This window comes from Prosopis cineraria, unplaced genomic scaffold (assembly GCF_029017545.1).
Source record: "Prosopis cineraria cultivar Desert tree isolate PC_DT_omini unplaced genomic scaffold, ASM2901754v1 PC5, whole genome shotgun sequence".
NCBI lineage: Eukaryota > Viridiplantae > Streptophyta > Magnoliopsida > Fabales > Fabaceae > Prosopis > Prosopis cineraria.
The window spans coordinates 40,299,553-40,323,056 of record NW_026555336.1 but is presented as its reverse complement, the minus strand read 5'-3'; the positions used below and the strand labels follow the sequence as shown (position 1 = coordinate 40,323,056).

The window sequence follows — 23,504 nt, the reverse complement described above, 5'->3', positions numbered from 1 at the left end:
TGTTACTATTACTATTAATATCACTAACATTCATAATAATATTCATTAAAAAGAAACGCGCAATCTCCCAGGCCTCAAAGGCTCAAACTCATAAAGTTCAAACCCCTGCGTTCTCTGAGAACCCTAGTTTCTTCGTTTCCATACTCAGCACTGTTATCCATGGAATCCCGAGGAGTCAGGACGCTGCTACTTTTGTGTCGAGTCTAATCCCCGATTGGCATTCACACCGCAAGCTCAACCAGTTCATTACAGGTTTTGTAACTATCCTTAGAAAATGGCTCTTCCGCCCATAGAGTGCAAATACGTAACAGATGACTGTGTTCGTGAATGGAAGAGTGGCAACCCCTCTCTCAAGGTCTCTGAACCCGTCCCATTGCTACGCTTTCTCTATGAGCTTTGCTGGACTATGGTGGGTGATTTCTCTAAGTTGTCCTGCGGATAATGTATATGTTCACATGTATACATGAATATTGAAAATGTTAAATTCGGGAGGTATTTAAGGCAGTACAATTTCTTCAATTTTGGATTAAGGACTGGTTTTTGGTTCTGGGTTGCTCTCAGGTTCGGGGTGAATTGCTGTTTCCGAAGTGTAAAGTAGCACTGGATTCTGTCATTTTCTCGGATAAATCTTCGGCCGAAAAAGTAGCTTCAAATTTCGCGGATATAGTAACCCAGATGGCACAGGATGTGAGTGACTGCTCTCTTTTATTTTTGATTGAGCGATGTTCTCTTCTCTCCGTCTCTAAATCCAATCCAACTTTAATTTATTGTTTCTGCCTCAAGTCTACCATGCTGCTTCGCTGGTTGCTGAAAGAATTACTGTGATTCTTTGGAACATAAAAGTGCTTCTTAGATGGTTTTTCAAACACCAATTGCTTCTTTCCAATTGTAACATAACAGTTACACTATTATGTAACTCATCTTGATAAAAGAGCTGTTTCAAAAACAAGCAGAAATTCAAAGCAATGGCAAATGGCTCCAGATATCTCTGAAGCTTCACTTTTTTGAACAAATAGCCTTTTTTATTTACTTTTTCTTGAAGGATTATATTAATTGCATCTCAAGCTAACAACCTTAATGCTATCATAAATAGAAATAACGCAAGCGTCCATTTCATCCTCTCTTTCCGAAGTATTTTCTCGTTATTTTCGTCTTTACATGTAGTAGAGCTAGAGGAGATAGAGGAATTAGAGTAGTAAGTGGTCGCCATGCTACTGTGTAGTTTTTGGGCCCCGAGGGAGCTCTGGCCCCATCTCCTCGAACATTGCTCCCTCATCCTTCAACAGTCCTTTTAACTATTTCTCTGGCAAATGCTCAACTGCTTTAATCTTCATTTGTTGATGACCTGGGCTCTTCTCTAGAGACTTTATTGGGGATTTTTTTTGCCGCCTCAATAGTTCTCCTATGGTCCTACCACTTAGCCTGCTGAAATTATAATGAGTTTTCTGTGAGTTCTTCGCCTGTTCCGTCGAGCTGCTTATAATTCCTGACACTCACTTCATTATGCATTATGAGTGATGCTTTTTATCAGGTAGTGCCACTGCAACCCTTCTGACCGGGTTTTACACCGTTGGTGCTTTTAGTAGTTTTTTCTACTCTCAGCAGTGTAGTCGATGCTGAGTGTTATATCACCTAATTTTGTGACAAGCTTGCCAGATAAAGTTTACATGCTTCAGTCTTCATCTTGAAATGGGGACCAGGTGTTATCAAAGTGCTGTCAGTTTATTTCCTTTCTTTGCCTTGTTATGATTTATTATATAAGAAGCTACACAGCTTTAACTCTATTATAAATAGATGTAATACATGCCTCCTTTATGACAGCTTCACATGATTCCCCACCCCCCCCCCCCAAAGTATTAGATCAGTCTCCTTTGGAAATAGGAATATTGCTAGACGGAGCTTGCTAAATAAAAGTTTTTGAGTAATTGTATACTGCTCCAGCTCAACACTTCACAAGTTTTCTTAACACCCCCCACCCCCAAAAAAAATACTTTTCTCCACGAGAAATTTCTATTAAGCGTGTTTTCCCTCCGGCTGCTTATAATTCTTGACATTAATTCTCGGCTGCTTATAATTCTTGACACTAATTCTCTCAGAGGGAGTTTCAGGAAACTTTTGAGATGTTTTATTTTTATATTTATTTTATCTTTGCGGTAGAATACCATCATAGGCATCTTGTTTGCATAGGATTGCCAAGTGGTGCCTGTAATATTTTTAGATTTTTAGTGGCAAACTATAATGTTTTAGACCTTGTAAGAGTCAAATAAATTACGATATTGCTTTCTTGTTCTTTGGTAGTGCTTTGAAGATGCCATTGCAGGCTGTTGTACCACAGCAATAATGAAATAACTTCCCCCCTTTTATAACCCCTTTTCTACAAATGACATGAAAATTTCCTGGTTGCTTGAGCTCCCTCCCCTTGGAAATTTATCGCTGATTACTTTTTTTTTTTGGGTAAGGGAGAATGAATTATGAATTAGTTTTTAAATCTTGATTGATGATAATTCTAGTACTATTTTGTTATTCAGTGCACTTGCATAAACTTACCTATTCTCTTGGTTACAGCATACGATGTCTGGGGAGTATCGCACCCGTCTCATGAAACTGGTCAGTATTTGATTTGATCTTGTGACACTTTAAAACTCTTGTTTCATCTAAAGAACAAAGATGTTCCCTAACTGGGTTTTTATAGGCTCTTAATGACCCTGATTTCTTATTTTCTTAAAGTAAAAAATGGGCTTCTGATGTCATGGAAGTTTGACATAATTTACTCTGTCACCTTTGCTTTAATGCATATAATTCATTGTTTTAGGCAAGATGGCTTGTGGAATCTGAAGTGGTCCCAATTAGGCTACTCCAGGAACGTTGTGAGGTGTGCTTTGCTTTTGCTGCCTGTTTCTAGTAACTCAACTTTCCTTTCTATTTTGAGGCTTCTGGTGATAAGTTCAGGTGCCTTACTAATGTTTAATTTGATGTGTTTACATTATTTTATTTGAATGTTATGCATTTGTAGGAAGAATTTTTGGGGGAGGCTGAACTGATCAAAATAAAGGCTCAGGATTTGAAGGGAAAAGAGGTGAGTAGATGGTCCTTAGAAATGATATGGTCTATGATTAAGGTCTTAGGTGATCGCTATATCTTCCGTTTCTTAATTTGTGTTTTTTTGTTGCCAATGTGAGACATGCATCCCTGTACGGTCAAGTGGTTAGGGGGGAAGTGTACATGTTCACAGGTTGCATGTAGGAATTGAGGTTGATAGTGATTGAGGTTTTAACAGGCCCAATGGTTACATACTATTGAGGTTTGTGCGTAGGTACATTATACTTGTTAGGGGCATAACATTGATTGGGTTGTCATTTATCCATCTATCACAGCTAATATTTTTCCTCTTGAACATATAAATGCTGGAAGTGTAAATTGAGCCCTTGTTACTCTTCTCTTATGTTTACGGGTCTTATCTTTTCTTTCCTTGAGCTGGCTAACTGTTGCTTATCTTTTGTGGACTTGGGTTTTTCTTCCTTGGCCGCTCTTAGCCAAAAAATATAATATTATTACACATTTAATGTCCTTGATTGCTAATCTTATGCTCTTTTGGTCCTCATCTTGCTTGCATCAAATATACAGGAGCTATCTATCAGCATGAACCAATTAATCTTATGTGTATGAATTTCTGAGCTGTTGATTTCAGGTTAGAGTTAATACACGGCTTCTTTACCAGCAGACCAAATTCAATCTTCTTAGAGAAGAGAGTGAAGGCTATGCAAAACTGGTATAAGCTTAGGGTTTTTTCTTTTATGAATTTTTTCCTGATTATAACTATGAATCACTCGTTACATGCAACAATTGAGGTTCTGTCTAAAGATTATTGTGCTGTACTTCTTCTTTCCTCTTCTCATCTAGGTCTGGTAAAGTCACCTTTAGCCGGAAGTATCTTTAGAGTATTGAAAATAAATTACCTCATCTGGGTCTGGATTGGGATTGTGGGAACCAAGGAGCCAATTGATTTGGTGACTGACCAAATATATAAAATCATGGCTCTCATGAATTAGTTTGAAAATCATTTTAAATTATTTTTAAGAGACATCAGTAACTGATATATATCTACACTAGCTACTGAAATGGAATCAATGCTTCCTTTCTGTGGCGGGCTTATGCTGAGAAATGTTCGAGTTTCTATTCCATTGGATGCATGCCACTTTGCAAGCACGTATGCTTTCAGCTTTGTTGTTATAGTTGCCAAAAAAATCGTTTTTTGTGATGTTTTACTTTATCTATTTCACAAATGGATAAAGAAAAAGAAATCAAGCTTCAAAATCTTATATTTGGAACTTGGATATATTAGTTGGATCAAATCTTGATAGTTTCAGATATGATGCTATTGTATGTTGCATTATATTTCTGTAAACTCTACAGGTCACCCTTCTTTGCCGGGATACTGAAGCTCCAACCCCCAAAGCAGCTGCAGCTACCATTGGCATTATTAAGGTTTTAATGATTTTCAAGTGCCATTACCATTCCATTACACTTTATCAGTTTATGGTCAAAGTCCTGATTTACTTGACCCCTGCAGTCATTAATTGGCCACTTTGATTTGGACCCAAACCGTGTTTTTGATATTGTGAGTTGCTTCTCCTCTTTTCTCTTTTATTGCGCACTACTGTCCATGTTCTTCTGTTGTCGTTGATACTCTAAATGGTTTGACGACCAAGTTAGTCATGGCTTCTTTTAAATAATTCTATTCAGGTTCTTGAGTGTTTCGAACTTCAGCCTGATAACAATGTCTTCTTAGAGTTGATTCCTATTTTTCCTAAGGTAGACAGCATCAACCTAGTTTCATGCCTGGGTTCATCATTTGATAATGAATCTGAAGATATTTATGTTTTTATGTGTTCTATGCAGTCTCATGCTTCCCAGATTCTTGGATTTAAATTTCAATATTATCAGCGGATGGAAGTCAGCAGTCCTGTACCATTTGGGCTATATAGACTGACAGCCTTGCTGGTGAAGCAAGAATTTATTGATCTTGATAGCATGTAAGATTTTCTGCTAGCGGTTTGTTGATATGTAATAGTAGTCCAATGTCTGAATGAATGCTTGTTTATGCAGTATGTGGTAATAGCCTTGAATGATACTTAAATGAGCCATTCTTTTTTGATGATTAACAACAAAATCACTCTTTATTGTCTGAGTTTTGCTATTAACTTTGTGGTCCAAAACAGAGAATGGAATATGCCTTGCATATTTGTAGCAAAAATTATGTTGTATTTTGGTTTAGGTCAAAGGCTGTGTGGACTGACTCAAACAATTTGTGTTTCGGTAGGCCTTTTTGGAGTTTAAGTTTATTGGCTAGTACTTACAACTTGCCAATATTATCCCAAGGCCTGGGTTGGCTCGAAGAATGGAATGAATAATAATAAATCTATGGATATATGATGACACTTATACCCTTACATTTTAAAAAAATTTGTTTAACATATAAAGGCTGATGAGTGATGATTGCATGGGTAAAATAGGCATTACACAGTTTCCCCTCTCTGATTCCTTTGCCATCCCGGAACCAAACAGACCCTGATTTTTTATGAATATTATTTCTTCGAAGCTGTTGCTGTTTCGCTATTTTAGTCCATCTTGCCCAATCGTCATTTCCTTGATCAACTTTAAACACTCTTCTGTATTTTAAGTGAACTATATATCTAAAGCTTACTCTAATATGTCTTTTTTACACTTATACCGTCACAAAATCAGTCCTTCATCTGAATAGCATTTTGCTATAATTTGGGGTGGATACAACAACAACAACAACAACAACAAGCCTTTATCCCACTAGGTGGGGTCGGCTACATGGATTGCAAGACGCCATTGTGCTCTATCATTTATCAAGCTTTTAGGAATATTATTAATTAACAGATCACGTTCAATAACTTCCAAAAGTGTTCTCTTAGGCCTTCCTCTACCTCTCTTAATCGGACTCAAAGTTATATGTTCTACTCTTCTCACTGGTGCCTCCCTTGGTCTTCTTTGTACATGCCCAAACCATCTCAATTGATTTTCTACCATTTTTTCCTCAATAGGTGCCACTCTCACTTTTTCGCGTACGTGCTTATTTCGAATTTTATCTTTACGTATATGTCCGCACATCCATCGTAACATTCTCATCTCTGCTACTCTAACTTTATGCTCTTGCTGTCCCGTTAGAGCCCAGTATTCACTACCATATAACATTGCTGGTTTGATAGCAGTGCGATAAAACTTTCCTTTAAGTTTATTAGGCACCTTACGGTCGCAAATAACTCTTTTAGCTTTTCTCCAATTAAACCACCCAACTTGAATTCTATGTGAAATATCTCCACTGATTTTGCTATCATTTTGAATAATGGCTCCCAAATATCTAAACTTTTCCACTTGAGGTATAATTTGATCTCCCAATTTCACTTCCAAATTATTGTCGAATAGTCCTTTACCAAATTTACAATATAAATATTCCGTCTTACTTCTACTCAGACGAAAACCTTTCGACTCTAATGTCCTCTTCCATAACTCAAATTTGCAATTAACCTCTTCTCTTGTATCTGCTATAAGAACTATATCATCCGCGAAGAGCATACATTTCGGAATTTTCCCTTGATAATTAAACAAATTTGTTCAGGTTCTAGACTTAAGCTAACCTCAATTGTTCTTTGCCTCACAACAAAGGTGGGGATTGAAAATTGCATGTTCCATTAATAGAATGCTTTGTTGAACAGTTAACAATTCGTTGTTGTAACTCAAGACATTGAACTGTTCAATTTAGTGTAGAATACCTGGGATTGTGTAGGATACTTAAAGAGTTTGACGTGCAGGCTACAGTATTTCGGTGGATAATGAATTATTGAACCTGTAGTTCTTACACACATTCTTTTGACCTAAAGAATTGCTTTTTTATTTTATTTTGCAACATGCAGCTACAGTTATTTCATGTAATTTTAGGACCTGAATTTCATCTTGTTTACAGATATGCCCACCTACTTCCCAAGGATGAAGAAGCATTTGAGCATTATAACATATTTTCTTCCAAGCGCCTTGATGAGGTATTATGGTCTGACAGTTTCCTGAGGATATTCTTGTCTTCATTATGCAGGAATGATTGCAACAGTTTTATGATTGATAAGTAGGCATATAATGCTGTGGTATGTTGTGTAGTGGCTTATTATTTTCATTTGTTAGGCAGTCTTTTTAGAGTTAAGTGGTGGACTTAAGACTTGGGATCCCCACCTATCAGTGGTGGCATGGTGCGGAGGCAGTAGTTTTTTCTGGAGTGTTCAGAGGTGGCCGTTTTCTGAAATCTTAAAAATTAATAGAAATAAATGTGAACATGACTAAAATAATTGATACAACATTAAGCAGGACCTAAATAAATCATTGTTGATTTGGAATTCATGTTGAATTGCTAAAAGTCCAAGAACAGATTTTTTTTTTTCCTTAAAAAAATTATTTAGAGCTAACATTTTTCATTTACTTCTATCATAATTGGACTAATAGGCTGTTTGAGTTGATGGTTGGGGCCATGAAGCAAAATTGTGTTTGACTAATTGGCTATTAACCTGATGGAGGGTTTGGTAGTTGAGACATGCAATTTGTGTAGAAAACTAAGGCATTGATATGAACCCATTATCCAGAAGAATTAAAAAGCAATAGTTTTTGGTTGAGATGAGGAAGGTTTCAGGATAAAACTAAACGTGATAGAGCTCATGATTTTACTAAGACCTATAAGAGGAAATCAAGGAGGGCAATGAGCTTGGTAGATGTTAGAGCTCTGCACTAAAGTAACTAATAGAACCAAGCTTTCAATGCAAAGAGAAATAAATGAGGGAAATTCTGAGGTTTTTGATATTAATGCATATGAACTGAATCAGTGTTACCAGAGAAACTCACTGATTCTAGCCAAAACCCTATTCCCAACAACTGAAATTACAAACTAAATGGAAGAACACAGCAACAAGAAAAGGTCTCTCACTGGTGTTCGAGAGACCAGCACTCTCCTTACTTCTGTCTAACTTCTCTAAAACATCCTTGAGTGCCAACAAAAATAATATAGCCAAATAAAGCAAGCAAAAAGGTGACTTCAATATCGAGACTAAATCTAAGCCACCCTACCAAAACATCATGGCATAATCCTTCTTTTCTGGACCCTCAGGATATTAATCCTAACCCAATGGGTATTTCCTTTCTACACCCAACTGCCCCCTTGATCTCCTCTTATAAGTCTGACCATATCTCACGGTCACATCAGTAGATAACATTATTGTTGGTTCAGATGTTTGCCCTTCGGATCCTGGTTATAAGGAAAAAGGTAATTGATGGCCTAATGATGTGTTAGAGTCTGCTGGCAGTTTTTTTAGGAATCTAATAGAGTTGCCTTATTTGATATTCTATACTGCCTCAGCAAGATTTGGTTCACTCTCCCGAATGAATGCAGTTAATGATTCCCCCCCCCCCACTTATTTCCTTCTTCAAATAGGTTGGTTTGGTTAAACAATCTAGATATTCTTATGCTTGCCTAGAATATAAATTGGGTTAGTAGGATACTGCTGCAGACTCTGAAAAATATAGGGAAGCGGACACCCCAAGTGGCTTCTGTTTTTTGCCATTTCAGCCGAGGTTCATGTAGGGGTATACCTTGTTTGGGCCAACTCTGTCTTGTTGGATGTTGGGACCTTTGTGTTGCATCACCTTGCTCTGTCCCTTACAACAATGACCTGACATTGCTACAAATGATGTTTAGGCAGTTGAAGGTTGTTTATAAGTCAGCCAAACTAACTGGCTTGGCTTGTGAAAAATTTAGTTTTTTTTTAGATTTGAACGAATTTAATTGAATCCTTACCCAGGGTGGACATTTGATGTTTGAGGTATGAGTGATAAAATTGTTTTTATGTGAGTATTACTAGCTGTTTCTACTAATTGTATTGTTATTTCTTTTCTTATGCTATATGGGCTTGTTGAATTTTAGAAGAGGTTGACAATCTTATTACAGGCTAACAAAATTGGAAGAATAAACCTTGCTGCTACTGGAAAGGATTTAATGGATGATGAGAAACAGGGGGATGTCACTATAGACCTCTTTGCTGCTTCAGACATGGAAACTGAGGCAGTTGATGAACGAGTACCTGAGCTTGAAAATAACCAAACGTTGGGCTTGCTGACTGGCTTTCTTTCGGTGGATGACTGGTATATCTGTTAAGCTAGTTGTAGAATGTCTGCTCTATTGGCTTTTACAAGTTTTTTTCCTCCCTTTATTGGGTTAGACTTTATAAGATTCACTATAAAAAATAGATGGTCCTCTACTTTCACATATTTTGTATACAATGTTAAAGAACCTCTTAATTGGGCAGCGTTAGCTATTGTATGATGGCGGAATGATGAATTTTAATCTCCTAGCAGTTCGGTTAAAAGAAATCTCCTAGCAGTGATAATGATGGAATCAGCTTGTTTTTTTCCTGGATGTTTTTGCCATTCTTCTGTATATTCCAAGGCATATTTGTACCTATCCAAAAAAGGCCTGCTTGTAGAGCATTGCAAGGGTCTTATGCTATTGTATTGGCTAAAATTTCTAATTGTATACTGACACAGTCTGTAATTTCATTGATGACGAGATAAGTGATTGTACTTGATATTCTTTGAATTTTTGTGCAATATTCGGTTTGGTTCATGATTTGATTTGTGGATGAAATAGAGCTTTCTCTGTTGAATGGTACTTTGTCTTGATAGACTTTCTGTTGGCAAACATTCATTGATCGGATCTTTTGCTTTATATTGTTTTCACAGGTATCATGCACATTTTTTATTTGATCGTCTCTCACTTCTCAATCCAGTGGAACATACTCAAATATGTGACGGTTTGTTTAGGTAAAGATTTTGTAGTCTTTTTTTTTTTTTGTGCTTTGCTGCTCCTATATTGCTATCATAAGCACAGATAAGAGATAACATGCATATTTGGTTGGATTACCTCTAATGTTAGGACCTTGTTCTCTAAAATTCATTTATGATGTATATCTTTTCTGATCAAGCATTTATTATGCTTTAAATTGCAAGTGCTTTTGGAGCTTAAATCGTTCTGCTTTCCCTTGTTTTATGGTCTCCTTAATATTTGGGTGATCCTACAGGCTTATTGAGAAATCAATTTCTTCAGCCTATGATGCTGTTCGTCAAGCACATCTTCAAAACCCTGGATCTTCTTTGAGAGGAAGCAATGATGCTATGGATGTAGAAAATTATTCCGGGCATGGTTCTTTCATAGACCTTCCAAAGGAACTTTTTCAGATGCTTGCTTGTGTTGGACCTTATCTCTTCCGTGATGCTATATTGCTGCAGAAGGTGCCCTGCTTTGTTTTATTAGTCTGGTTACTTCATCATTTTAATATTCTAATTACTTGATGCTCTTCTTCTGTGAGTAGGTTTGTAGGGCATTGAAAGGTTATTACCTTTCTGCCCTTCAGCTGGGAAGTGGTGGTGAAGTTGCCCTGAATCCTGAACCTAATGTGAATAGAAATCCTCGATTACACCTCAAGGAAGCTAGGCTAAGGGTGGAAGATGCTTTAGGGACATGTCTCCTACCTTCTTTGCAGTTGATTCCTGCCAATCCAGCAGTCGGGCAGGAAATTTGGGAACTTATGAGTCTTCTTCCTTATGAGGTTGGCCTTTATGCAGTTTTCTTTCTTTACATGGTGGGCTTCAACCCATGATCAAATAACTTGGTTATTGAATCTGATATGTTTAGGCTCGATATCGTTTATATGGTGAATGGGAAAAAGATGATGAACGCAATCCTATGCTCTTGGCTGCAAGACAAACTGCCAAGGTTGGCAATCTGTGCTAGTTTTAACGTAACTATTATTGTTGGAAGTTTGATTCTCTGTTAGCTTCATTCTTTATTTTTTTTCCCTTGCAGTTGGATGCCAGAAGGATTTTGAAACGGCTAGCAAAAGAAAATTTGAAGCAGCTTGGTCGGATGGTTGCAAAATTAGCTCATGCTAATCCTATGACTGTACTTCGAACAATTGTTCATCAGGTGGTGATTTGTTATCTTGAATTCTGTGGGTAGATCTTTCTGTTACAAATATTATTTATTCTAGTATGCTAATTTTCAAATTTTTTTCTAAATTCAGATTGAGGCTTACAGAGATATGATTACTCCTGTAGTGGATGCATTCAAGTATTTGACTCAGGTGTGAATATCCTGTTGCACTCCCTGTCTGATTTCATTGTGGCTGTTTCCATTGGTGCCATGCACCAAATCACCAAATCATGCTGATGAATATGTCCGGCAATTTACTTTTTTCTATTTTAGATATTAACTATAATTTCATAAGAAGATATGTGCAAAATTTCCTAATTTCATGTTTTTCAGATGCAGCACAGCAGTGGCAAATATTTGAAATTAATGTATCAAATTTAGGTTGTGTGTTTTAAAATTTGATCTGCTATCACTTAGTATCTACATGGACGCTCTGGGCTTTAATTCCTAATAGTTGATTGGTGGGATCGATTTTGATTTTATTTACTACGAATTTCTTACATCTTTTATTTTTAATGACTGAACCTAAAATTGTTTGTTGGGAAAAAAGTAGAACCAGAGAATGCTTGAAATTTTTGAGGTTATGAAACAACATTTTGGAGCATTCAATAGTTGTAGTTTGTTCTTTGTAGACTGACGGTGATATGGTAGGATTCCATAGCTCATTTGGCAGTATAATTTGGCTTCTTTTGCATAGTTGTAAGATGTTCTACAGTCACATGCAACTGGAGTGCCCATTGTCAATTTCACTTGTGTTCTATACTAATTAAACATGAACATCTCATGATGAGACTTTCACACCTAATCGTGTAGCCAAAACATAGGAGAGGAGAAAACAAGTGGAAGTGGAGAAAAGGGGAGATGGAAATGGTGTTGGTGGTCCGACATGAGATATAAAGGGATATACCTGGAAAAGATAGAAAGACCTGAGTGAAGAGAGGGATTTCAGGACAATGGTGACAGACTGACAGTAGCAGTTGGACTGAATTATTTTTAAAGGAATGAACTGATGGAGGAAAGGGGGAAGAAGTCTGTGAAGGGATCTTGGGAACTAGCTCTCCAAAGCTAGGAACCATGTTTTTCATCTTGTTATGTGCTTTTGAGGAGTTTTGGCTGTTATATTAATTTTTTGTGCTGGTGAGGTGAGCGTGTTGTGTTGTGCTTAGTAGTGGATGTGAATCTTTAACTGTATGTGAATCTGAAGTTATCATGATTTTTTGTTGCGTGACTTCTGTGCCAGGATTATATTCTTCTGCAGTAGAAGTTCCTCTGTTTTGGGCTATGTTCTGACTGTTTGGTTGTGGTAGTTGGTTGCTATCTTTTTACAAGAATGTAAAGCATTTTTTTCATCGTATTTATTGGTGTCCTTTTACCTTTTTTTTCTTTGGCATTGGTAATCTTTGCTTTCAAAGCTTTTTTAGCACGGTTTGACAGATTTTGAATTTAACTGTGTTAATTTTCTTGAACAGCTTGAGTATGATATACTGGAATATGTTGTGATTGAACGCCTGGCACTTGGAGGACGTGATAAGCTAAAGGATGATGGTCTTAATTTGTCAGATTGGCTTCAGTCGTTAGCTTCATTTTGGGGCCACCTGTATGTATATGTTTTATTTTCATCTCCACGCTCTCTGGATGATTGAGAGATGAGGGTTGCTTTGTCTTTTGCTTGACAATACATGAGCTGATTATAGAAATTTTGGTTATAATGCCTTTCCGTTTGCTCACTAAAATGTTTATTTTAATGATTTGTTAAACAACTAATTGAGGCTTATCCTTTTATTGTTTTGCCTGCTTTTCCATGTCTTGTGTGATATTTGTATGTTACCCCTTTTCTTGCAGACGGTTTTTATTTTGACTATTCTGTCTCTATACTCATGTGAATTTCATTGTTTATCAAGCATTTTATGCCTTCACCCCATCGTAGAGAATTTACATTTAGATACATCCGGGGTGCCTTGTATCAAATTCCAGGTTGCAGATCAACCTTAGCAAATGCAGTATTACTGGACATTGCAACTTTGTGTCCTTGACTGGTGAGGTCAGAGCAATCTAAACCAGTTGCCAGGCATGCTCAGACTGCTGTATGATTATGGTTATTGGGATTTGGTGGCACCTTTTTTGGAATGGAAAAATTTGATATTCATTGAAAGGATGCACTATTCATCCTTTTGAAGTCAAGCTGTTAACCTCTTTTCCTTTCCGTCTGTAAGGCAGATTAAAAAGATGGGAAGTTCTGTTAAAGATATACAAGTGACTTTTCAGATGCAATTGCGTTAACATTTCTGATGGCAAATTGTTGGACCTTAGTAAAGTTTTTTATTTTAGTAATTAAGTTGGACCTTGGTCTTCCTTGTGTAGTGTGGGAAGTTCATGTGCCTTGCAGACACAATTAGTTAAAGGAGGCAAATGGTAATAGATTGAACATGTAGTAAATGCATGAACATCAGTTGGAGTCATCCAGATTCTTGAGGTCTGAGGGATGATCTGTGGCGTATATCTAGGATCTAAAATTTTTCATGATTTATGGCCGTGTGTAAGTTTAATGATGAAATGACTGGTTATAGCATTTTGTGGAGTGGTTATGTTCCTTAGTGAGGCTGATCCTAATTGCAAGCTGGAGGTTAGCCATTCTGTATATGCATATTTTATGCTGAACCTAAAGAAGTTAGGGTGAGGAATTCTTAAGCCGTTGCCCAGGTGGAGAGGGCAGAGCCTGAACTACTGACTTTGGATGGTTTCTCTGTGATGATTGATATATCCTGAAATCTTACTACTACCAAGAGATGTGCTCCTTTTTTTTCGACGAGTGCTCGGTCCTGTCACCTTTGTGTTGGACTAATACTAGGTAGGTTTGAATTTATCTGATGGAAGTTCAACTGGTTGTAGCTCTCTTGAAAGAGGCGTAATCTGTTAGCTATTGCTTTCTTCTCGATGATGATGGGAACTTCAATATACCATAGGTGTTCTGTCTTTTAACTTTTTCTGAAGCCGTTTACTGCCTATATCTACGGACATAATGGGATAACACTCTTAGATAATAGACACTTTCTTCAAACACAAGGTGTGCAGTCAAAGAACAACTTTTCATTTGGTCATATCATCAGTAGGTTGTCTGATGATTGATCAACAGGGATTCAGGACAAGGTGGTTGATGATTGCTCTGTCTGTGTAGCTGACATGACCCTGCCTGCTGATGAAATGATAATGTGGAATTTTCGTAATAACTGTTGTTACTAGGATATACACTTCAAAAGGGAAGAATGATATATTTATGGGCTGCGTTATATATGCTGAAGATACCTGTTAAAATTCTGAACAACTTTGGGGGCTGTTACTCCTCACAGAATACCTTTTTGCATAGGAGGAATGTGGAGTGGAATATCTGGAGCAGTTTGGTTTGATTTTCTTCTCTCTCCCTCCATACATTTCCTCTCTCTTGATTTATGTAGTAGTTTAGTTGTGAGTAATAATATACTATAGATTGAAGTTTGCAGGTGCCTTGTATCAACTTTCTGTGTTTTTTTTTTTTTTTGGTTGGGTTATGCTTTTGCTGAATGGGTTTATGGGGTAGCTCGTTTGACTATTGAATAGGTTCTTATGTATTTACCGGGAATATGTTAGTTTCTTGATGTTTTGATGAATGGTCTGTTCCACGGACTCCGCCTTAACATTAAATACTGACGCATATGTGATATTTTGGCAGCTTTATGCTACTGTTGTGCAACTTTATTGTTGATGTAAAGTATTCATTGCACTGTTGTTCCTGAAACTGAACGGCATTTAACACTAATTTACTAAGTCTTTGAGTCATCTTGTGCTATTCTTGTACTCCATTAGCTTTAATTGCAAACAAAGTTTTATGTTCAACTGACCTCTCCTTGAGCCTTTAATTATCATACTTGCACTCCGTTCTCTTATCTCCAAATATGCAAATAGCTAGTTTGAAATTTGTTAGTGAGACAATGGAAGTGCGAGAAAAGAGGTATGGGTTCAATCACTATTTTTTTAGGTTGCGTTCCCTTTGTGACTATTTTAATAACAAATTTGTACAAGGATAGTACAACTAGTATAGGCCCAACCTGGTAATTGCTTGTGCACATTCTTTAAACAAGTCACACCATGCTATGCTCTCCCTCAATTTGAAGACCTTATAAGAACACCAAAATATAGACTTAGATAACTAGATATTGATCCCACGCTCTTAATTTTTCCTTTCAATAACTTCAGAAAATGATGCAGGAATGACAAGAAAAGCTGTGCAAATGACTATAGCGGTGAAAAAATTGAAAATAAAAATTAAACATGCGATTTTCTGGTCTAAAATATTCATTTTTTTAGTTGTTCAACTTCAAAAAATAGAGAAAATGATAAAGTATATTTTTGATTCAAAAAATCTCTTTGGGTTGTGAATAGGGTATTCAATATTTTTTTTCCTGTTTCGATCTAATGTGCTGAAATCATGGATGGCATAATGGTGACTTTAAACTTTGGTCTGGAGAGAGAATTGTCATTCAATTCATATATGGCTATGGAAGGCGGATTCCATTGAAGGTTGAAAACCTATTTCCTCAGAGAAGCCAACACCTATGTATCAAACAAGCTTCTTTTGCTTTCCATTTGCATTTCATTCTCCTCATTAAGCTTTTATAACATTCTAAAGGGCCAAAATGCTCATCTGATTGTTGCGGGTTGCTCATTTAAGTCTGACTCTATTTACCTCTTTGCAGCATCACATGGTTTCTCAACTATTTAGACATGGTCCAAGTTTCTTTTTCTTCCACATTCTTTCACTTGGTGATTGTCTGTAATAATGATTGGAATGTTTCTTTTATGTTCATTTTTTTATTTGTTGATGTTATTCTTTATCATTAATACTTTTATTTTTTATTTTTTGGTGGTGAATGAAGTGGGAAATATGTGAATACAATTGTTACTTCAAAAGGGCACAATTTTCATGAAATGCTTGATTGAACTTCTTAATGATTTGTGTATTGCAGGTGTAAGAAGTATCCATCAATGGAATTGCGGGGCCTTTTCCAGTATCTCGTGAATCAGTTGAAGAAAGGTCAAGGAATTGAGCTTGTACTTCTGCAGGTTTCTTGCAGTCTACTTTCTTTTTTAAATATATTGTTGATTGTTGATAAGGATTGTTCATAGTCTGTTCATATTCAAAAAATATAATGTATGTTATTTTAATGGGCTGCAAAACTGTCCAATTGATGTGTATATGCGTGTGTGTTCAGGAATCATGATTAAGATTTTTACTCTTAACTGATTTTCTGACAAACTTGCATAGAAAGTTATTTAATGGTGCAAGACAAATTTTGGTTGGATTAGAGTCACTGGATTCCCCTCTCTCTCTCCACACACACACACACACACACACACACACACACACAAACACACACACATCCATATACACACCCAACATGTAAAGTAGCCAAATGCATTGAATAATTTTTGGAATGGCTTTGTCAGGAGCTCATCCAACAAATGGCAAATGTCCAATATACTGAAAACTTGACTGAGGAACAGCTGGATGCTATGGCGGGGAGTGAAACTCTCAGATATCAGGCAACTTCTTTTGGAATGACTCGAAATAACAAGGTACATATAGTACAGCTTAGCAGCATTCAACATGCTCAAATTTTTATTGGGGTTGCCATTAATCATATTTTTTTATTGGCTTTTTATCTATCATGCTTTAGGTTTTCTAATTGAATTTATCTTTCTGAAATTATACCTAGTTTTAGGCTCTAAGCTTAAAGGGGATATCAAATTGTCAATGCAGGCTTTGATCAAGTCAACTAGCAGACTGAGAGACGCATTACTTCCCAAAGATGAACCAAAGTTGGCAATCCCCCTCCTATTGCTTATTGCTCAACACCGTTCGCTGTAAGCTATTCAACTTATGAGTGCTATAATTTACGCCCAATACTTCCCCCCTTAGTTTATTTTCTTTGCAGGGTTGTCGTCAATGCAGATGCACAATACATTAAGATGGTTAGTGAGCAGTTTGATAGATGTCATGGAACACTTCTTCAATATGTGGAGTTTCTTTGCAGTGCAGTGACACCAGCATCAACTTATGCTAATCTTATTCCTTCGCTCGATGAGATAGTCCACCTGTATCACCTGGACCCAGAGGTTTGTGCGCCCTTTGATTGTATGTTTTATATACTTCTACTTGTTCTCATTAAAATTACTCCCTGGTTGTGTCATTAGTTCCATCTTTGTGTGCTTCTTAGCGGTAGTATTTATAGTGCATCATTCTTTACTTGAACTTTCATTTATGGTTTTTCTTTTTCGCTGATGTAGGTTGCTTTCTTGATATACCGTCCTGTGATGAGGCTTTTTAAGTGTCACAGGAGTCCGGATGTATGTTGGCCTCTAGATGATGTTAATGCAACAAGTGAGGCTTCTACAAATTCTGAGACTGATCCTGTAGACCATACTGGCAGAATGGTTTTGGATCTTGGCTCAGCTCAGAAGGCTATAAGGTTGTGAGCCCAACTTTTGGTTCGATATCTCTTAAAAATTTCCTTCCATACTTTCAGGTTCATTTTAAATTGTTGAACTAATTTCTCAACTGCTTTGTTAATGTATTCAGGTGGTCAGATCTTCTTGATACTGTCAAAACTATGTTGCCTTCAAAAGCATGGAATAGCCTATCCCCTGATCTTTATGCTACCTTTTGGGGTCTCACGTTATATGATTTATATGTTCCAAAAAATCGTTATGAGTCAGAAATTGCCAAGCTGCACGCTAATCTTAAATCTTTGGAGGAACTTTCAGACAATTCAAGCTCAGCAATCACTAAGAGGAAGAAGGAAAAGGAAAGGATCCAAGAATCTCTTGATCGTTTGAGTAGTGAACTTCGTAAACATGAAGAAAATGTTGCGTCTGTTCGTAGAAGGCTGTCTCATGAAAAGGACAAGTGGTTGAGTTCTTGTCCTGATACCTTGAAGATCAATATGGAGTTTCTTCAGAGATGTATTTTTCCACGCTGCACTTTCAGTATGCCAGATGCTGTCTATTGTGCCATGTTTGTGCACACCCTTCATTCTCTTGGAACTCCATATTTTAATACCGTCAATCACATAGACGTTCTGATCTGTAAGACTCTACAACCAATGATTTGCTGCTGCACAGAATACGAGGCAGGCAGGCTTGGCAGGTTTCTGTTTGAGACATTGAAGATTGCTTACTATTGGAAGGTAATTAGTTATTTATTTTTATTTTTATTTTTACTTTCTGCAATTTTTCATTTTTATGCTGTTATTAACAGTTTCAATGGTGGTTTTATTTTTGCTTTCAAATATTTTCAGCTGATATTTTCTTGTTGCATCCTTCTGCAGAGTGATGAAACTATTTATGAACGTGAATGTGGAAATATGCCAGGCTTTGCTGTTTACTACAGATATCCAAACAGCCAACGAGTTACATATGGGCAATTCATCAAGGCAAGTTTGCTCGTTTCCAAGTGATCTGTATTTTGTCCTAGCTTTTGTGGTGTGTATCTAATCTGTGCTGTGCTGTCATTGCTCTCAATCTGGATTTTAGGTGATGTTTTTATCTTTCTGACATTCAAAGTACGACATGCTTGCCTGGACTGGAGTTCAATTTTCAGTACGTTCATTGGCATGTGTTGCTGAAATCAATGTTTCTTAATAGCTCATTCCTTTTTGTTATTTGTATATTTTTCTTCTTGAGATGCAGTAGCTAGAATCATGTAGTCAGTGGATAATTTGGCCATCATCAATCCACATGCTCACCATTTGGAGAACTTTGTTTTGCCAAGGCCATCTGACCTAGGATTATGACATCTGTTGGTGTTGTATCAATTTTTAGTATAATAGATGAAAATGGGTCTTGAATTGGTGTGGGGATTGTCTGGTATGTATTTAGTAACAACAACTTGCACAAATTTGTGAGAGCCCTGATACATGTGTTGCTGCAAGAGGCTGGGTTTGTTTAACTTTGCGATGTGATGTCTTTGTATACATCCTTTTTTGTTCTAATATCTATCTGAATTGATGGCTCATAGCAATTTCATTTGTGCTGCAATATGTGGGTTGATCCTTTTGAAGTTTGCTTTTTGGCTGATAGGTACATTGGAAATGGAGCCAGAGAATCACAAGGTTACTCATTCAGTGTCTAGAATCTAGTGAGTACATGGAGATTAGAAATGCTCTCATAATGTTGACAAAAATTTCTAGTGTTTTCCCTGTTACGAGGAAGAGTGGGATTAATCTTGAGAAACGGGTAATTTTTTATTGTATTTTTTTGTTGCTAACAAGGAGAATAGTATTGCATTTTTAACTTACTGGGTCATCAATGCAGGTGGCGAAGATAAAAAGTGATGAAAGGGAAGATCTTAAGGTTTTGGCAACTGGTGTTGCTGCAGCATTAGCTGCTCGAAAGGTTTGACATTACTTGGGCTAGTAGCTTAGATTTGTCAAGTTCTAATACAATTTATTTTATTATTATTATCATTTTTAATTTTGTAGCCTTCTTGGGTCACCGATGAAGAGTTTGGAATGGGTTATCTTGAGTTGAAACCAGCGCCAGCTATGACTTCTAAATCATCTCCGGGTATTTCAACAGCCGTACAAAGTGGGACTGGTCCAAATGTTTCTCAGATGGAATCTTCCAATGGAAAACATTTGGACTCTGGAAATACTGTCAAGGAACAACTGGTTAGAACAAAACCTTCAGAGGGTAAGTCAGAAAGAACTGAAAGCTTTCCAGCCACTAAATCTGATTCTGTGCATGTAAAACTCAAGGGTAGTTCATTGGTGAATGGACTAGATGCTCAATCATCCTTGCCTTCTGCTGGACATTCTGGGACATCAAGAGCTGTAGAAAACCAAAAGCAAGTAGATGAATCCACAAACAGATCATTGGATGAAAACGTGACCAGAGTGGCTGAGGTATCCCTTAATTTTTAAGCTGCTCAGTTAGCCATCTTTATCTGTACACTCAACCTTTGTTTATGATCCAATGGTTTCACTTGCTTTCATCATTGGAGGTTTTTTATGGTATTCCATCATTGTAGGTTTTTTACGATTTCTGTGTGATAATTTGATTTTACTCTTCACAGTCAAGAACTTCAACAAAACGCTCAGTGCCTGCTGGCCCACTTTCAAAGACCTCAAAACAAGATCCTTTGAAAGAAGATGGTAGATCTGGAAAATCCATTTCTAGAACTTCTGCTTCCTCTAGTACTGACAAGGATCTACAAACGCATGCATCAGAGGGAAGACATGCTGGAACTACCAATTCTTCTTTGATGAATGTTAATGGTAGTTCTGCTTCTGCTTCTACTAAAGGTTTGGCTCCATCGGCAAGAATTTCGTTAGATTCCAGTGGTAGTGAATCAAGAGCAGATGTTGGAGCTGTCAAGTCTTCTGATATGAGGGCTTCTATGGTGAAGGATGATGGGAATGATGTTTCTGACTTGGTGAAAGGACCCTCATCTCGTGTACCTCATTCTCCAAGGCATGAAAATGTAGCTGTTGCTTCAAAATCTGGTGATAAGGTTCAGAAGAGAGCTAATTCTGCTGAGGAACCTGACAAACTAGTTAAGCGCCGGAAAGGGGATTCAGAGGCAAGAGATTTAGAGAATGAACCTCGATTTTCTGAAAGAGAGAGGCTGATAGATATTAGATTGTCTGATGACAAATCAGGACCTGATGAATTGAGTGTCTACAGGGCAGGTGATAAGCAACTGGATAGGCTGAAGGACAAAGGCAATGAGAGATATGAAAGGGAACACAGGGAAAGATTGGACCGAATGGATAAGTCACGTGGTGATGAGTTTATAGCTGACAAAGTTAAGGATAGGTCATTAGAAAGATATAGTAGAGAAAGATCTATTGAAAGAATGCAAGAGAGGGGTAATGAACGGAGTTTCAATAGACTACTTGAGAAGGCCAAGGATGATAGAAACAAGGATGATAGAAGTAAATTGCAGTATGGTGATGCAACTTCAGAAAAATCTCATTCAGATGATCGCTTCCATGGCCAAAGCTTGCCTCCACCACCCCCTTTACCACCAAATATGGTTCCTCAGTCTGTTAGTGCTGGTAGGCGTGATGAAGATGCTGATAGAAGGTATGGAGCTACAAGGCATTCTCAGAGACTTTCTCCAAGGCATGAAGAAAAGGAGCGGAGACGGTCCGAAGAAAATTACTTAGTTTCACAGGATGATGCTAAACGTAGAAAAGAAGATGATTTCCGAGATCGGAAGCGGGAGGAACGGGATGGATTGACATTGAAGGTATGAATCGGTTATGTTTTCTAATATCTACCACTCTGCGAGATCTACAACTAAATATATGCATTTTTTGGTTAGCAGACTTTTGATAGTTCTGTATAATGCACTATTATTTCATTAGGGATGTTCCTTAGTTTGATATTTTTCTGTGTTTATCCAAGAATTACTTCCTTTTATTGTTCATGGTGAATATAAGAACATGATGTAATTTGATCGTTACAATTTACATTCTCCTTGATGAGTTAGGTTACTCTATCTCTGAATTGTGGATTAAGTTGCTTCCCTGATTGATAGATATTAACTGAAAGCTCTGATAGAGGGTCCAGACTTTCTGATATAATTTCATTGTCAACACAAACATTTCTGCCACCTCCATGGTCAAACATTAGCTTGATGGATGCTACTTGTGCCTGATTTGTTGTCTATCGTTATTCTTCAAGACGATTTCTCATTGGCCTTTCCTGTATAATTCTTTCTCATGTAATTTTTCCTTCTATTAAAAGAACGATGCATAGAACTATGATGCTTTTACATACTTATTTTTATGTTTCTTTCTCGCAGCAGTCATTCTCTGTTATATGGCTGTTTATGTCCTGGATGTAGTGGTTTCTCGAATATTTTACTTTCTTCTTGTAGTACTTGAGATACTCATTTCCAGTTGTTTGATAAAAACTGACAGAAAATTAAATGCTGTTGTTTTTCTTTTATGAAGGAAGAGAGGGAAAGAGAGAGGGAAAGGGAAAGAGAGAAAGCAAACATTCTGAAGGAAGACTTGGATTTAACAGCTGCATCCAAGAGGCGTAAACTCAAGAGAGAGTATCTACCAACAGGTGAACCAGGTGAGTACTCGCCAGTGGCCCCTCCACCTCCTCCTGCTGGTATGGGTATGTCACAAGCATATGATGGGAGAGACAGGGGAGAGCGAAAGGGGCCTGTAATGCAGCATGCAAATTACATGGATGAGCCAGTTCTCAGGATTCATGGCAAAGAGGTTGCCAGCAAGATGAATCGTCGTGATTCAGATCCGTATCCTTAAGTCTGATTATGGTCATGTATTTATTTTTCCGTTAATTCAAGAATACATGGTTTATCCTTCAAGAATTGGGTTATTAGATTTAACATGCATGTTTCACCTGCATTCTAAAGGTAAAATCATTTTCTTTTTCCTTTCTGTTACTTCATTTTTCATCAGAGGAAGCTGGAGTAACTGAGGTGCGGAAACGTGTGTGGTGTTATTGCTAATAATGTCAATGCATATTAACAAAAAAATTTCCAAGTTGGAGTCCTTTACTGTCAATATAGCTTGTATGACCGGGAATGGGATGATGAGAAGAGACAGAGAGCAGATCAAAAACGGCGGCATCGGAAGTAACGGTCCAAGAAAAAGTGGGGAGATGGGAAATTCCTTGTTGAACTCCTGGAAAGTTGTTCATTTCTTGCGGCTGCTATAATTCTGTTTTGATGAAAAGAGAATACACATAGGTGGTGGGCTCACTTCCCTTTTACGTTAATACCCACCCGTTTTACTTCAAACTTGTACCAATTTTACAGCTTCTGGCCCAGTCCGCGAGGGGGAATAATGAAATATTGAATTGACTACTCCACTTGTATATAGCTCTGTATATTCTGCGCATTCATTGATCTAATCTTCTTGCCAATGCAGTGTACCATCTGAGTCCTGAGCACTTCACGGGTCCATGCCATGGCTGTAACCCCTATTTGCTTTTCTTTGTTTGGTGAAATATATCTTGAATGTTCATGATTCAAGCGACAATTTCCTTCATAGGAAGTACATAGTTTTTTTTTTTTTTGTAACTTATCAGAAGTAACGATTTACCATTTTGGAGACAATCGGTTGTCCCTAAGGCTAATTTCAATCATGCATGATGGAATAAGTTAGAATTAAGATAAATTAGGGGTTTTTTTTGGGGGGGGGGGACGCTTTACGTTATGACGTTAACTTAAAGTAAGGATTTCAAATTTTCTGTTCAAGTGATCAGTTTTATGCAGATTCCAATTTTTTTGGTGGTTTAAAGTAATTATGAATTTTATGATTCTTCAGTAAAAATTAAGTACATACAAGCCCTTGTGAAAATTTCCCATCTTTTCTATTTATTAAATTCATATCACATTTATTTTCCCTTTAAATTAATTTAACAATTAACCATTAAT

The 23,504-nt window shown here is 37.2% G+C and overlaps 1 protein-coding gene across 2 annotated transcripts; it reads left to right on the top strand.

The window, feature by feature from the left end:
* The first annotated feature begins 69 nt into the window (after positions 1–69).
* On the top strand, positions 70–23,099 carry LOC129311369 (THO complex subunit 2). Of its 2 annotated transcripts, XM_054953648.1 has the most exons (33): positions 70–409; positions 562–687; positions 2,566–2,607; positions 2,813–2,872; positions 3,014–3,076; positions 3,689–3,769; positions 4,414–4,485; positions 4,571–4,618; positions 4,744–4,812; positions 4,900–5,033; positions 6,992–7,067; positions 9,011–9,204; positions 9,802–9,882; positions 10,140–10,350; positions 10,431–10,667; positions 10,754–10,834; positions 10,925–11,044; positions 11,142–11,201; positions 12,520–12,647; positions 16,051–16,147; positions 16,532–16,660; positions 16,845–16,948; positions 17,020–17,200; positions 17,372–17,553; positions 17,664–18,270; positions 18,412–18,516; positions 19,163–19,318; positions 19,397–19,477; positions 19,564–19,774; positions 19,865–19,986; positions 20,157–21,335; positions 22,045–22,358; positions 22,635–23,099. In XM_054953648.1, the coding sequence occupies exons 1-33, from the start codon at positions 275–277 to the stop codon at positions 22,702–22,704; spliced, it is 5,556 nt and encodes a 1,851-aa protein (XP_054809623.1). In that variant the 5' UTR covers positions 70–274; the 3' UTR covers positions 22,705–23,099. The 2 variants fall into 2 exon arrangements, with proteins under 2 accessions (XP_054809623.1, XP_054809622.1); XM_054953647.1 differs by having other exon boundaries at positions 19,564–19,986.
* Positions 23,100–23,504: the final 405 nt, after the last annotated feature.